Below are 14,339 nucleotides of genomic sequence, written 5' to 3'. Positions count from 1 at the left end.
AAATGGCCCACCTGATGATCACTTTAGATAAGCTATTACCAGCAGGACAGTGGGGTGGGAATAGGTATTGTTTCATATTCTCTGTGTATATATAAAGCCTGCTGCAGTTTCCACGATATGCATCTGAGGAAGTGAGCTGTAGCTCACGAAAGCTTATGCTCTAATAAATGGGTTAGTCTCTAAGGTGCCACAAGTACTCCTTTTCTTTTTGCGAATACAGACTAACACGGCTGTTACTCTGAAACCTGTCATTAAAGATTTAGAGACACTCCCATAAGACAGGCCCATATAAGTACTTAAGGACTTGTCTACACAAACAAACAGTTAGCTAATGACAAGCCGAGGTGTGATCTACCCTCCACCAGCGTGGACCCTGCCGCTGCACATTAGCAGTTCCCTAGTGCACTTCGAACTACTCTAATTTCAAAGCTGGGTAGATGAAAGCACGCTAGGGAACGGTTAGTGTGCGGCACCATGGTCCACACAGACACTCGGAGCGTGGCCGGCGGGGTAGATTAACACCCCACTTTCCTGGGAATGACCTGCTTTTGTGGACAAGCCCTCAGATAAATATCTCAATGGATAGGTTCGAGGAAAATCAGTCATGTGTCACAGCCCACAATTACATTCTGTGCTGTGTTTGGTCACTGCTGCTGTGGCATGTATTCAGGATATTGGGTCAGATCCTCCACTGGTGTAAATCAACACTGATTGCAGTCAATGGCACGACGCCAATTTATACCAGCTGGGAGGTGGCCCTTTTCATACAGCTTCACTGATGCTCCTCTGTTAATGTTTCCTTTAGATGAAAAACAACATGAGAGGGGATGGCTCCTCCTTCCTTCAAAGTCTTTCCGCATCTCAAGAAAAACTGCAAGCTCTTGAACTGCTTTCTCTAATCCAAACAGTCTCTTCATTTCTGGTACCCCTACCACCATCCTACCCACGCATCAGGTGATTCTCTGACAGCATTATTGCTTGCTGATGCTTGAGTGGATTCTTCTTAAACTTGAAAATAATGCTGGGGAATTTTTGCCCCCGTGTCATTCAAGTGCGATTGGTTCTTTGGGCTTTGACTGTTCTGCCTCTTCTTAGGACACTAAACTACAACGGCTTATTTACTTGTTTAATGTGCCGGGAATTTAGCACTGGTGAGAGATGATGGATTAGCAGCCCTGGGGAATGAACGAAGCAGTCTGTTTATCTACAAAACAAAACCAAGACCCACCAAACTCATTTCGCAGAGGCCCCCAAACAGCCATGACACGTTAACAACCGTAACAGTAGCCACTGGGCTCAGCGGATGTTGACCTCGGTCATGTGGTGCGGTGTTGACCTTTGTCACCCAGGTTCACGTGACTGGGACCAACATAGCGAGAGCAGAGACATAAGTACCAGTTCCAGGTTCTCACATCCAATCTCTAGGGGTCACTCTCTCTCCAAAATACATAGATTGCAAAAATGCTCTCTCAAGACACTGAGACCCAGATCCTCAAAGGTATGCAGACTCCTCACTACTTTATTGGATCTGTGCAACAGAAACTGCAGTGAGGAGGAGTAACAGGATGGTCTGCCCCTCTAAGACCCAGGGAGTCGGAGACCAGCCAGCTCGGTTCGATTAGGACACCCTCCAGGTAAAGGGTCATGTGTTCCCTACAAACAGCTCAGAAAGTAGAGAGAGTTAGAAAGAGCTGCAAGAAGAAGGTTAGCTCCTGTTTGGCAAGCCTTGGAGCAGGGGGAAAGAGATGCAAGGGGAAAGGCCTCTGGGTCCTGGCAGCCTGCTTTGTCTGTGGAAATTTGTGTGAAGAATAAAACTGTACCCCGAAGAACGAGGCTTAAAATACTTTGGGTCTGTTGTTAGTCCTTCCTGAGCTGGGGAGACAGGCCAGCTGCCCGAGGCTCTGCTAACTGTTAGACGCATAGGGTGGGATTCATCATTAATTTCAAGGTATTGATTTTAATGGGAATTAAGTGCCCAAATACCTTTATGAATGCCACCTATAATTCCTCGCCCCACCTTGAAGACTGCTAAACAAGTTTTTAGCTGGGGAGAAGGAAGTCAAACTAATCAAGTGGCAAAATACCCAGAGAATAAACAACATACAGGGATGTTCACAAATGACCAGCAGGAAGATGCACTGGGCAAAACCTTACAGGAAATAATGGAACTCAATACATGACAAGAGAGTTTCACCCTAGCAATGGACTAGTGGCATGGAGTAAGGGCTACCTGGATGAGTCAAGGTTGCAGGATTGGGCCCTCAGTGTTTTTTCTGTGGTGCATCCATCCCAGACGGTTAAAGGTGCTTTAGTTGAGTAAAATGCATTTACAGGCATGTGCAGCTTCCAGGAGGTGGGGGCACTCCATTAACTCTACTGAAATCCCAATGCAACATCCACCTGGTCTCTCGGGGGTGGGGGGAGGGACATGTCAGGTGAGGGGAAGAGAGAGAGAGAGAGACTGTGGCATTTTGAAGGGTTTTGGCAATGCCTAGGGAGGGCAGACATCATCTGCTGTCAACTGCCAATCACAAACAATGTCAGGTCGAGCTTATTTTAGAGCCTGTAGCAAACTACAAGCACTACCATGCAAGCCTTACCTCACAGGAGCAATGCAAAACAGAATCACTCAACTGTATACGGCTTTTCAGGATCACACTCTAGGACTTAATCCAGTAGCCACTGCACAATCCAAATCCCTTATGATGGACAGAGACACACAGAAGCCAGGAGAGCTTTGTGAGCCTGATGCCTGCAGGGTCAGCCTCTTTACAATACTGGTGTCTGCTGGCAACAATTCATCCAAAAGTCCCATCTGCCCCCCATTAGAATTCTTGGCTTATTTAAAATATACTCAGCCCAGGGCCAAACCCTGCTCCGTTCTGTAGAACGATTTGCAATTTGGGAAGGCATTAAATTTCCCTACCCTTTAAATCTATCCTGTTTTCCACTCCCCACTCAAAAACCTTGTCTAAACCACAAATTGTGTATCATTAAGACATCTGAAAAGCCAGCCATACACGATAGCAAAGATTTCAGCCAACGCTAGAATGGGTTTAGCACAATACACCAAGCAACCACACAGGGGCACTCCCACAGCCAAACGGAGAAAAGAGAATTTCCTGAAATCTTGCAGTTTCTGTTGCTCGTCTGTAGTTTGTGCTGAACTACCTGGCATTCATCAACAAAGTTTTCTGTTACACTTGTAACCACAGTGGGCTGGTAAAGGTTGATCCTGGGGTGAAACCTAGCAAAGCAACACCCACAGAAATAAACCTAGCAAAGCAATTCATTGTAATCATGCCTATGCTTGGATAGAATTGAATTATTTTAGCCCTGCAACTACACGAAGTGAGTTGGGGGGCAGCATAGTCCAGTGATTAGGAACCTGGACTGGGAATCTGGAGACCTGGCTGCCACGGAAGTCAGTGGATTTACACCAGGGATGAACCTTGCCCTAGATTTTGAATGTTGATTTTATTCAAATTATAGGCACAGGGACCAAATAATCCTATTAAAATCAATGAGGCTGCAGTGGGAAGAATTTGGTCTATGTGCATATATACTTGGGGCTGATTCAGCCTTGGCAGAAGCAGACACAGCTGACAACAGCTTCAATGGGGGCTATTCTGTTATTCAGGGTTCACTTATGACTAATTAGTTGATTGGTTACTATTTGCATTACACGGGGGGGTGGGGGAAGCCCAACAAAAGTGGTCCTGTGCAGCACAGGGGAGGAGCGCTGCATATACAAGCCAAAGGTGAGCAGGACAGGATGTGCAGGGAAACCATTCCTACAACAACAAGAGCACTGCGCCTGCACCCACCACCTCGCTGCTGCTCAAGAGCAGGAGGCTGAAGAGGTGGGAGAAATAGTATGAAGACAAATAGGGTCACGCCCCTGTTCTCATCAGACAATCCCGTTCTTCCTCCTCAGCCCACTCCATCGTTACCCTGTACTCCTACATCCCTAGGCACTTGTATGGCCTTCGCCACTGTAGTAACTGAGTGCCTGTCTCTCATGCATTAGACACAGAGGGAACGGAGGTTCACGACTGCTCAGTGCAGAAGACCATACTGAACACTTAGCTTTCCATTCACTCAAAGTACCCTACACACACACACACGGGCAATAGCCCCACAGACTTATCCAAGGACCTGGCAGATCAAGCACTAGGTAAATGGTGTCCTGTGACTGAATAGTAACAGGTTTCAGAGTAGCAGCCGTGTTAGTCTGTATTCGCAAAAAGAAAAGGAGTACTTGTGGCACCTTAGAGACTAAGGAATTTATCTGACCAGAAGCTTTCGTGAGCTACAGCTCACGATGAAGTGAGCTGTAGCTCACGAAAGCTTATGCTCAAATAAATTCCTTAGTCTCTAAGGTGCCACAAGTACTCCTTTTCTTTTTGTGAATAACAACAACAGTAAAGCTATTAATTCAGATCAAAGGCCTAAGTGATCAGTTACATCGTCACACAGCTTAGCCTTAAAAACACTCTGGGTCCAATTCTGAAAAGCTCCCAAGTGATTTAGGAGCCTAATTCCCATTGACTTTCATGTAGGTGCTTTAGAAAATTTTACTCAATAAGCCCGATTTTGTTTGCATTTGCACTGTTTTGTTTTACTCCATGTAACTCCACTAGACTTCGGCACTCCTGATTTACATCAGCATAGGACTTGTCTGTACACAAAAGCTGCTTCAGTATGCATTTAAACGGATGGTGCGCTCACACTGTTGCAAGCCACAGGGCTGAGATCAGAATCACGCCTGAGAAGTCCAGGGAAATGCTTTGCAAGGCTCAGGGTTTATATTTATATGGTGCCTTAATCACCTCTTACAACAATTTTATCTCCACGCGGCTACGCCTGACCTACACACGTCTGAGTAAGAGGAAAATCAGACCCACAATAACCAGTAACCCACCACCACCCTTGCTTCACCCACCAAATACTACGCTAATTTGCAATATTTACAGGGGAAGAGGTGGGAAATCTCAAGGTGCCCAGGCCAGCCACAGCCTTGCACTCCCCCCACTCACTGGCAGAGTGTGAGAAGGTCACCTCTCCCAGCTCTAAGCAAACATTCCCAATGTGTGTTACAGGTGAGGACCTCTGGCTAAGCTGTTGAACAGATTGGGAAGGAAGTCACTTGCAGGCCACCCAGTTTGAATGCATTCTAAACTTTCGGGCAGCAAGCAACAGCTCCTAATCTGCTCTCCAGAAGCAAGCGACAGGGGTTAGAGAACCTGGCGCAGGGGCATTGTTGGAATAATACTGTTCGGCTCCAATTGCTTCATAAATCTTTCCAAATTGCTTTTCTTGGGCAATAAGAGGATAATGAGACAGAGTTATTATTGGAGCTACTGAAGCTCTCCAAGGACGTAATTCCTGTTACAAAACAGACTGCAGGGGGAAAAAAAAACCCAGTGTAAACAGTTTAGAGAGGTTGAATGGAAAAAAAGTTAAAAGCAGAATCATTACCTGTCTATAAAGGCTTTATACGGCCTCCTATCAGTGTAGTATCTGAGCGCCTTCCATGTAAAAGTCAATAGCAACAGTGAAGTCCCACGAGGATTTCAAGGCGCCTCTCGCTTTTTAAGAGTATATGCTCTCCCTGGGGTAGGGGCTTTGTTTTCGGATTTCGGGGTGGATAAGCGTATAGGACTAGAAGGAGAAGTCAGTGTGGTGAAGGTCATGCTTATGAAGGGAAAGGGATATTAGGGACCACCTGCAAATACATCAGACTAAACATTCAGTGCCAGTTCCTCAATTTATATAAAATCAGCATAATTCCACTGAAGTCAAAGGAACCGTACTGATTTACGCCCACTGACAGCAGTGGATTTAGGGTTGGTGGGGCCCTGTGCACAGCTTCATTTCTGCCCTCCCTTGGGACCCAGACAAGAAAAAAATCATCTCCCCCCCATTTTTCATTCTTTTTTCCTTCATCCTCCTCCTATATTATAAGTAATTGGAAGTAAACGAAAATAAAGTGAGGTACCTTGATTGGGGAAGGGCATTGGGGTACAGGAGGGGGTGAGGGCTCTGGGCTGGGGCAGGAGGTTGGAGGGGGGTGGTGCTTACCTTGGGCAGCGCAGCTCCCAAAATGACTGGCACACACACACCTCCAGCAGCGGCTCCTAGGCTGGGTGGGGATCAGAGGGTCTCTGCATGCCGCTGCCCGCAAGCGCCACCCCCGCACCTCCCATTGGCTGCAGATCCCAGCCAATGGGAGCTGCGGAGTCGGCACTGGGGGCTGGGGCAGCGCGCGGAGTCACACCTCCCCCCCAGAGGCTGCAGGGACATGCCGGTCACTTCTGGGAGCGAAGCAACACAGGGGGAGGGAGGGAGGGAGGCAGAGCAGGCAGAGAGCCGCCTTAGCCCTGCTGCTGGCACGTGTCTGTGTGCCCCTTGTGGGGAGGGGGGCAGCGGGTCTCCGTGCGCTGCCTGGAGCGGGGGCAACATGCAGAGCTGCCTCCATCTCTGCGCGCAGAGACGAGCCAGCAGCCGGTCGCTTCTGGGAGCAGCGTGGGATCACCGGCCATGGCATGCAAGCAGCCTGCCTGCGTCTGCTGCACCGCCGGCTGGGACTCGGCCAGGACTCGGGGGCAGGCTGTCAGATACTTGTCCTGCATTGTTGGGGGGCCCTGTGCCACCGCACGGTTTGTTTCATGGTAAATCTGCTCCTGCCAACTGAGGATCTAGACCTTAGGGCAAATTTTGTTCTCAAAGAAGCGCTTCCCGTGGAAGTCAACAGAAGCCAAAGCAGAATTTTAGTCCATCATCTATGATGGTTTTACATAAATATTCCTGTCAAGTTTGCTACCTTACCAGAGCTGCATGGGCCAAATTCAACACTGGGCTAACTCCAGTGAAGTTAAGAAAATTACAGCGGAGATGAATTTAATCCTGTAAATTTAACTAAAGATTTGCTCCCCACAATACTCAACTCCTCCCTGTATTTGGGGTCAAATCATGTAGTGGCCAAACACTAATCGTGAGCAAACACCAAACTGAGGAGGGAGAGAAGTGGTCGCATATTTGCGTCTTAAACAACAGAGGATGATGCAAGAGGATCGAATGAGGGTTTGCAAGTACACAAAGGGATACAGTATCCCAGGAGAAGAGCAAGGGCTGCTTCCCATTGAGAAAGGAAAGACATACAGCTCTTTTCCCCGTTCTGACCACTACTGGCTGCCTTAAGTGTCTATCTCCAGATATTCCTGCAAGCATGAAAAAATGGAGACTGTCAGAGTTTAGGGGCTATAACTTGATGTAAGAGTCCCCACCATCCCCACAGCACAGGTATGTGACAGTGTGCAAACCCCAGCTCTGCCACCAACTGCATAACTTGAGCACCTCAAAGCTCAGACCCTCTCCTACAACGACAAAATATATATGCCACGAGCTCTTTAATGACCACAGTGAATCAGGATCTTGGCTTTATTTCTGACCCAAAAGATTCTATCATGTTAACACGGCCCACAGAAAAATAGCACTTGTTATTAAACACCGATAAAAGGCCTAAATATCTAATACCCAAACTACTATAAGTAAGTATTATAAACAATGCAAATTACTTTCTGCCATACAACCGACACCAGCTTCTAAGCCCAAAACTGACACCCAGGGCTGCCCTCCCTGCCCCCCCCCCCCCCACAAGCAGAGGGAAAGATGCCAGAGACTACACAAAGTCCACTAGGAACTTGATTACAACAAGGAGGAGTCCGGTGGCACCTTAAAGACTAACAGATTTATTTGGGCATCAGCTTTCGTGGCTAAAAAACCCCCACTTCTTCAGATACAGGGTTTTTTTACCCACGAAAGCTCAGGCCCAAATAAATCTGTTCGCCTTTACGGTGCCACCGGACCCCTCGTTTTGCGGCTACAGACTAAGATGGCTACCCCGCTGACAGTTGCTATTGCTTGGAAGTGGAAGGCTCTCCGATACCAAGGTGATGGGCACCAACATAAAGCCTTATGATTGAGATAGAAGAGAGATACTTTGCAAGTCCCCGTGGACACAGCATGCCAGGAGCAGCCGGGGCATGGCAGTTTCCCTTGGCACTGAGAACATATCAAGTGCTCAGGAGCAGTGGGAGCCCAGAAAGGTAGCCGAGGGCGTTCACTGCTGCCCCGGGCTCCAATCAGACCCGGGAGGCTTGGCTGGCTGGCTTATAAATGCAAAGCAGGGAGCGTTGCAAAGTGAAAATGCCTGTGGGCTTCTCCCTGGTGGCCTTGCGGGGAGGGAGATGAGCTCCCGGGCACCCCTTCCAGGGAGGCCGGAGGGACAGGGCAGCACAGAGCCCTCAGAGGGCAAGAGCCTCCCCCAGGGCTCGCTGCGGACCATGCCCCTCTCCTCCAAGCCGCTCACCTCCTTCCTCATCCAGGACATTCTGCGGGACGGTGCCGACCGCGGAGCTGCGGGGCAAGGGAGGAAGAGCCGGGGATGCTGCGGGGCCTCTCGCCCGGAGCCGGCGCCGGACGGTGCAAGCTCCGCTCCCCGGCCGCCGGCGGGGACACCCCTCCCTGCAGGGGTCCCCCCGCCGCCCCAGGAGCAGGCAGGAGCGCCAGGCGCAGGTAAGCGGTGCCCACGCGCGCGCGGCTGTCAGCATCCCGGGTCCCCGTCCCGGCCAGCAGAGACCCTGCAGCCCGAAGCGGGGGCAGCTTCTCCGCCTTGGAGCTCGACCTCCGAGCGCTCGGTTCTCGGGGTGCCGCGGGGGCACCTCCCACTCAGGAGACAGGGGCGCGCACGTGGGGGTCTCTGCCGGGGGAAAGCAATAGAAATAGCCCCTGTCTGCACAGACTATTCTCCCCCCCCCCCCCCCGCCAGCCCAAAAAGAGTTAGGCTCCGAGTTAGGCACCTCAACCAGTGGGGGTGCTGGGCCACTGCACATTCGCCCCACCATTCTGGGGAGAAAAAAAAATAATATATATATGGCCCCACCTGAGTCCACGGGAGAGCCCAGGAAGACTGAAACAAGAGCCCCCCACTTAGGGCCGCAGCTGCGTGTTTAAAGAGCTCCTGGACGCTCCCTTTATTTGTATTCCGGCCTGGGGAGGCTGCTGCATTCACCATCACTGAATACTTTAATCTAACAGCAGGTCTTAAAATCCCATTCCTGGAGTAGAAGCTCTTTGGGACAGGGGCTGGCTGGCCGTTCTGTGTGTGTCCCGCACAAGGGGGTCCTGGCGCACGACTGGGGCTCCACCTAACGATAAAATATTGGCTGGGTTCAGGGTGATGGGCATCTTATTGGGCATACACCGGCCGAGGAGTCATTTTTAAGCTGGTGCGTTTCTGGACCTGTGTATTTCGAGGTTGGGGCAGCAAAACAGGAAAGGCTGCAAATCACTGCCGCAGCGAAGGTAATGCTTTCAAGATAGCATGGCGCTTCCTTTAAAGGATGGTGCCATTTCAGTATCAACAAGTTTCTGGCACATGACTGAGGGAGGGGGGGTAAGAAAGAAGCTGCTACAATTTTTTTTTTTTTTTAAATTGTTGGTGTTGGGGAAGCAGTGGAAACCACTGCACTCTCCAGGGACTGCCACAGTCTCTCTCCATTGTGTGTTTGATATTCAAGAAGGGGGATCAAACGGATGTAAGCTCTTTGGGGGAAGGGACTGATTTATTTTACATCTCTGCAGGACCTAGCACAATCCAGATATTCAGGAACTACTATCATAATAATAAAAGACACTTTAATCAATCAATCACCTTCTTGTGACAAGGGATCTTTCCAGGTGAAATTGGGCCTGACGTTCAAACAAGTTTTCACAAAACCGAAGATCAAGAGAAAGGTTTCAATGAACCTTTCTTTAAGAAGGGGGAGAAATTCCCTGGGAAATGTACTTTAAAAAAAAAAAAATCCCTGACATTGAGCCAGATCCTCAGCTTCTGTAAATTTTCACAACTCCACTGACTTCAGCAGAGCTAAACCAATTTGCACCAGATGAGGCATAACCTATTGTTTCCATCCCAAACATTTCACCATGGGAAACTGGCCTATTGCCATCGTCCATGCTCAATGAAATAAAAAAAACAAAACAAAGTAACAAACTGCGTAAATAGTGACAAGTTCATTTGTTTTTAAGATTCGTTCGGTTTTAGTAATCATAGGTGTCATTTAGCACCACAGTGGAGGGCATTGCTGTTCTTATTTTTAACCTGAGGCTGTCTCTTTAAGAAATCTTTCAAACTGTGGGTTTTAGGTATGGAGGGCTTGATCCTGAAAAGTGCAGAGTACTCCCAGCTCCCATGGTCTTCGATCAGAGCTGTGGGCACTCAGCACCTGTCTGGATAGGGGCTGAAGTGACAGAATGATTCTACTGGAAATAAGATTAAGGTGACGTGTCTGGTTGCTACACTGCTGAGCTGTGATGTGCATCAACGATGCCTTAATTCCTTTGCTCTGCTCTCCTGTCACATTAAAACCAGCATGTACCAGCGTGTGTCTTTCACATGGCAGGTATCCTCCTTATCCCTCTAAACTTGCTCAGCAATGCCATAGCAAAAAGACACTTCTGATCTCGTTACCCTGAATATATCAGAAGTTCAGCCTTCTAGCAGTAAAACTCCCACCTGAATGGTAACTTGCGTAGGGATCCAGATCCTATTCCCATTGACGTCAACCGGAAGCTTTGCCATTCACAGGGATGAGGTAGGACTGAGTCAAGAGCCCAAATTCTCAAACTTGGGTGCCTTAAGTTAGATGCTAAGGGACTGATCCTGCTGCCAATTAAAGCAGTGGAAAGTAGAAGTACCTCTATGGAACTAAGTGGAATGTGTGTGGGAAGAGAACTGGGCCCCTAATTTTATCCTGATCCACCTGAATAAGGGCGCTTTTTCTTTTCTTTTTTTTTAAAAGGCTTCTATCTATCTATCATGGCCTGGTTTCAATGACAGTAACAGGTGCTCAGCACCTCTGAAAATCAGACCCACTGTTATGGGTGCCTGGACATACAACTGGGCATCCATCTTTGCAAATGTTGGCCGATGACGACAAATTACTAGGGCTGCCATTCCCAAGTATTCACAACTCAGGAGATATGCCTTGAAAAAAAACAAAACAAACCCTACATCATGAGGATGATGGGGGGTCTTGTTTTGTTTTTTAATTTGCTATATAGTTGCCATCTGAGCCTTTGGGGAGCACTGACTTCACATTTCCAAACTTTTCTCTGCAACATGGGAGTAGAAACTGATCTTTTTAAAGTGAAAGCTGAGATTCTCACATAAATCACAGGATTCCAGGATCTACGACTTTAAGAAAATCACCAACTATTGCAAGACTCACAAAATCCCAAAAGTTGGCATCACTGTTTTATTTGTATTACAATCATGCCTAGGAGCCCCAGTCAGGGCCCCATAATGGTGACACCCATTGTGAGTACAGAAGAAAAAGGCATTTTAACAACAGAGGGACATATTTTTAAGAGTCTTTAGGTGCCTAACTCCAACTTAAAGCAATGGGAGTGAGGTGGCTAAATACCTTTAAAAATCTGGCTCAGAGTGAACACTGTATCAGAATTCAGGGGCAGGCGGAGAATTATATACCAAAGGTTTCTGAATTTTTAAGCTCGTGTGAGCATGTAAAAATGTCTCCAGGATGACAATAGAATTGTGTGCTCTCTGCAGGGAAAACGCCTGAGAACAAGCTGTTTTGATTCCTTTCTGGTGTCTAACTCCCCTCTTCCTTCCCCCAGAGGCATATACGGAGACCGACCTGTTGGACTGTGAAAACCCTCTGAAATCCTCACTGAGCAACCAAAGGACCCCGAAGCAGCAAAAGCGCTCACGGGCAGCCTTCTCCCACACTCAGGTCATCGAGTTAGAAAGGAAGTTCAGCCATCAGAAATATCTGTCCGCCCCGGAGCGAGCCCACCTGGCGAAGAACTTGAAGCTCACCGAAACCCAAGTGAAAATCTGGTTCCAGAACAGAAGGTACAAGACCAAAAGGAAGCAGCTAGCCTCAGAACTCAGTGGACTCGATAAGAACTCTGTTTTCCCAGTCCTTAAAGAGGATGATGATGTCTCCAGGGCTGCTCTGATTTCTGTGTGTAACGGCTACCAGTACTATCCCTACCTGTGCTGCTTGAATGGCTGGAGTCCCTCTTTGTGATAACTACAGCTAAAGACTTCAATTTTTCCAAAGAGAAAAGCTCTTTTTATTTTTACTGTTTTGCTTTTTCTAATAAGGGGGAGAAAGCACTTCTGACCAGATTTTCAGTGATGCTGAGCACCCTGCATGCCCTTTTCCCTTCCAGGGAACTTGCAAGGTTCTCGACACTGCTACAAGTCTAGGATAACATTTTCCAAGGCACCTAATAATAAATGCCATGCTTTTGTATAGTGCTTTCCATGGGTAGATCTCACAGTGCTTTAGAAAGGATTACAATCTCCATTCTGCAGATGGGGAAACTGAGGTACAGAGCAATTAAGTGATTTATCCAAGGCCACCCAGGGGCAGAGTCAGGAATAGAACCCAGGCCCCTGAATTACAGTCCACTAAACTATAGTGTCTGCCCTTTTCCCTCATTGAAAGTCAATGGGACTTCGGCTCCCACGTGTTTAAGTCTCTTTTCAAAGTGGGACTTATGTGCTTTGGAAAACTTCAGCCCTCCCCACGAGCAGCGTGTAAAAACTAAGTCATGATAATGGTTTTGCACAGCAATTGTCTCGGCATGTTCATCTAGGCCATTAATTCTGTGACACTGCATAGTATATTTAATATTTAAATACCTGGTCTTCTCAAAACAGAACAAAAGGTGGGATGCTGAATGGGAAAAAAATGGAGTCTGCATTTTTTCCCCATTAAATGGAAACTAAGAGCCATGTGGTCCTAAGGTGAAGGCCGTGAGATGTATTAGAACTATGTCAGCCAACGTGACAAACCCCATTTAAATTACTGTCATGAACTGGTCAGTGCATATGTACACCACTGCTCTTTACTGGCTAGAATTAGAACTGCATAACTATGTGTCATAGCACCTATACTGCAAGTTAAAGTAGCTCAAGCGGTAAAGACCTTTGGTTTGAAGTAGAAAGTTTGTCATTCTCTCTCTGCTGTGTCACAAAGTGATGTGTAGCCACGATGCGCTGCATAGTAACAAACATGAAATACTAGGCGACAACAGAGGTGTTCCAATATGCAATAAATATTGTGGGCAGGATCCTCGGCTGGTATCAATCAATTCTCTGATTCTGAAGGAACTGTGCCAATTTACATCTGCTCAGGTTCTACAGCCTACACACCAATGTATACCACCAGTAACTTGGCAGCATGTACCCAACCAGACGACAGCACAAAATTCAGTATCACAATGACAGATCTGTTTTGCATATCACCACGCTGATGCTGTTTGAACATTAACACATAGAATTACTGTATTAAATAGCTTAAGTTTTCAGCCTTCCTAACAGTTTAAAGAGAAGCAATTCTGTTTGTAAAATTAGATGAGACAATGCAGCCTAGTGCTTCAGAAGAGGCTCACTATTACTGTAAAGTTTTCTTGTGATCACAGAGTTAAATGATCTTATTGTTATTATTCACACTCATCATTTGAGCAGACTAACAGAGGTGATTCCTGCTTCCGTTTGATACATACCATACTAGCTTGATGCTGCATGATGCAGAGCACCTTTTGATCCTATCTTCTTTTGTGGGGAGTGAGAAAGCTCAGCACTTTGCAGTATACAAGGGAAACATGGGATAAAGCTTTTATGCATGGTTGTTAAATGAATAGTAATATTTTGACCTCTGTTAGTCTGTTCAAAGTAGCAGTGATGGCTTTTAGGAGCAAAGGAAATGCCTGCCCATACGTAAAGTTTGAGGAAACATCTATTGTGGAGGAAATAAAGGTTTTAAAATAGAAATGAAATGAAAATGGGGGGGGGGGGGAAATTATGTTAGATCATTTATAATTTCAGTGGACCAAATTCTCAGGTAGTACAAATCAGATTAGTACAAATTAGAACTATGGCAATTTATGCCCTCCCAATTTATGCCGTGGCTTTTTTTTAAAATCTATCGAGCTCTTTATAATGGTGCCCATCTTTGTAGTATTAACCCCCCCACTACCCCAAACCACAAAAAGCTAAAGACCTAATTTCCCTCCCTTCTCCTCGAGACAGTTGGGGCTGCATATTGTTGGAGTGATTGCTTCCAGAATGGGAAGTGTAATAATTTCTTTTCAGAGACAAGGAGTGTGGGGAAATGAAGTAATATATTTGAGACGACCAGCTTCTATTGGGGAAAGAGACAAGCTTTCAAGAGGACACTGAGCTCGTCTTCAGGTCTGGAGAATTTTTAGAAATCTTATTTTTCATGAAAATATAT

General features: G+C 47.1%; 1 protein-coding gene across 1 annotated transcript; it reads left to right on the top strand.

The window, feature by feature from the left end:
* Positions 1–8,243: 8,243 nt before the first annotated feature.
* NKX3-1 (NK3 homeobox 1) lies at positions 8,244–13,424 on the top strand. Its single transcript, XM_073324968.1, has 2 exons — positions 8,244–8,580; positions 11,707–13,424. The coding sequence occupies exons 1-2, from the start codon at positions 8,253–8,255 to the stop codon at positions 12,120–12,122; spliced, it is 744 nt and encodes a 247-aa protein (XP_073181069.1). The 5' UTR covers positions 8,244–8,252; the 3' UTR covers positions 12,123–13,424.
* Positions 13,425–14,339: the final 915 nt, after the last annotated feature.

The sequence above is a fragment of the Lepidochelys kempii genome, chromosome 26 (assembly GCF_965140265.1).
Source record: "Lepidochelys kempii isolate rLepKem1 chromosome 26, rLepKem1.hap2, whole genome shotgun sequence".
Taxonomy (NCBI): domain Eukaryota; kingdom Metazoa; phylum Chordata; order Testudines; family Cheloniidae; genus Lepidochelys; species Lepidochelys kempii.
This window is presented reverse-complemented; position numbering and strand designations above follow the sequence as displayed.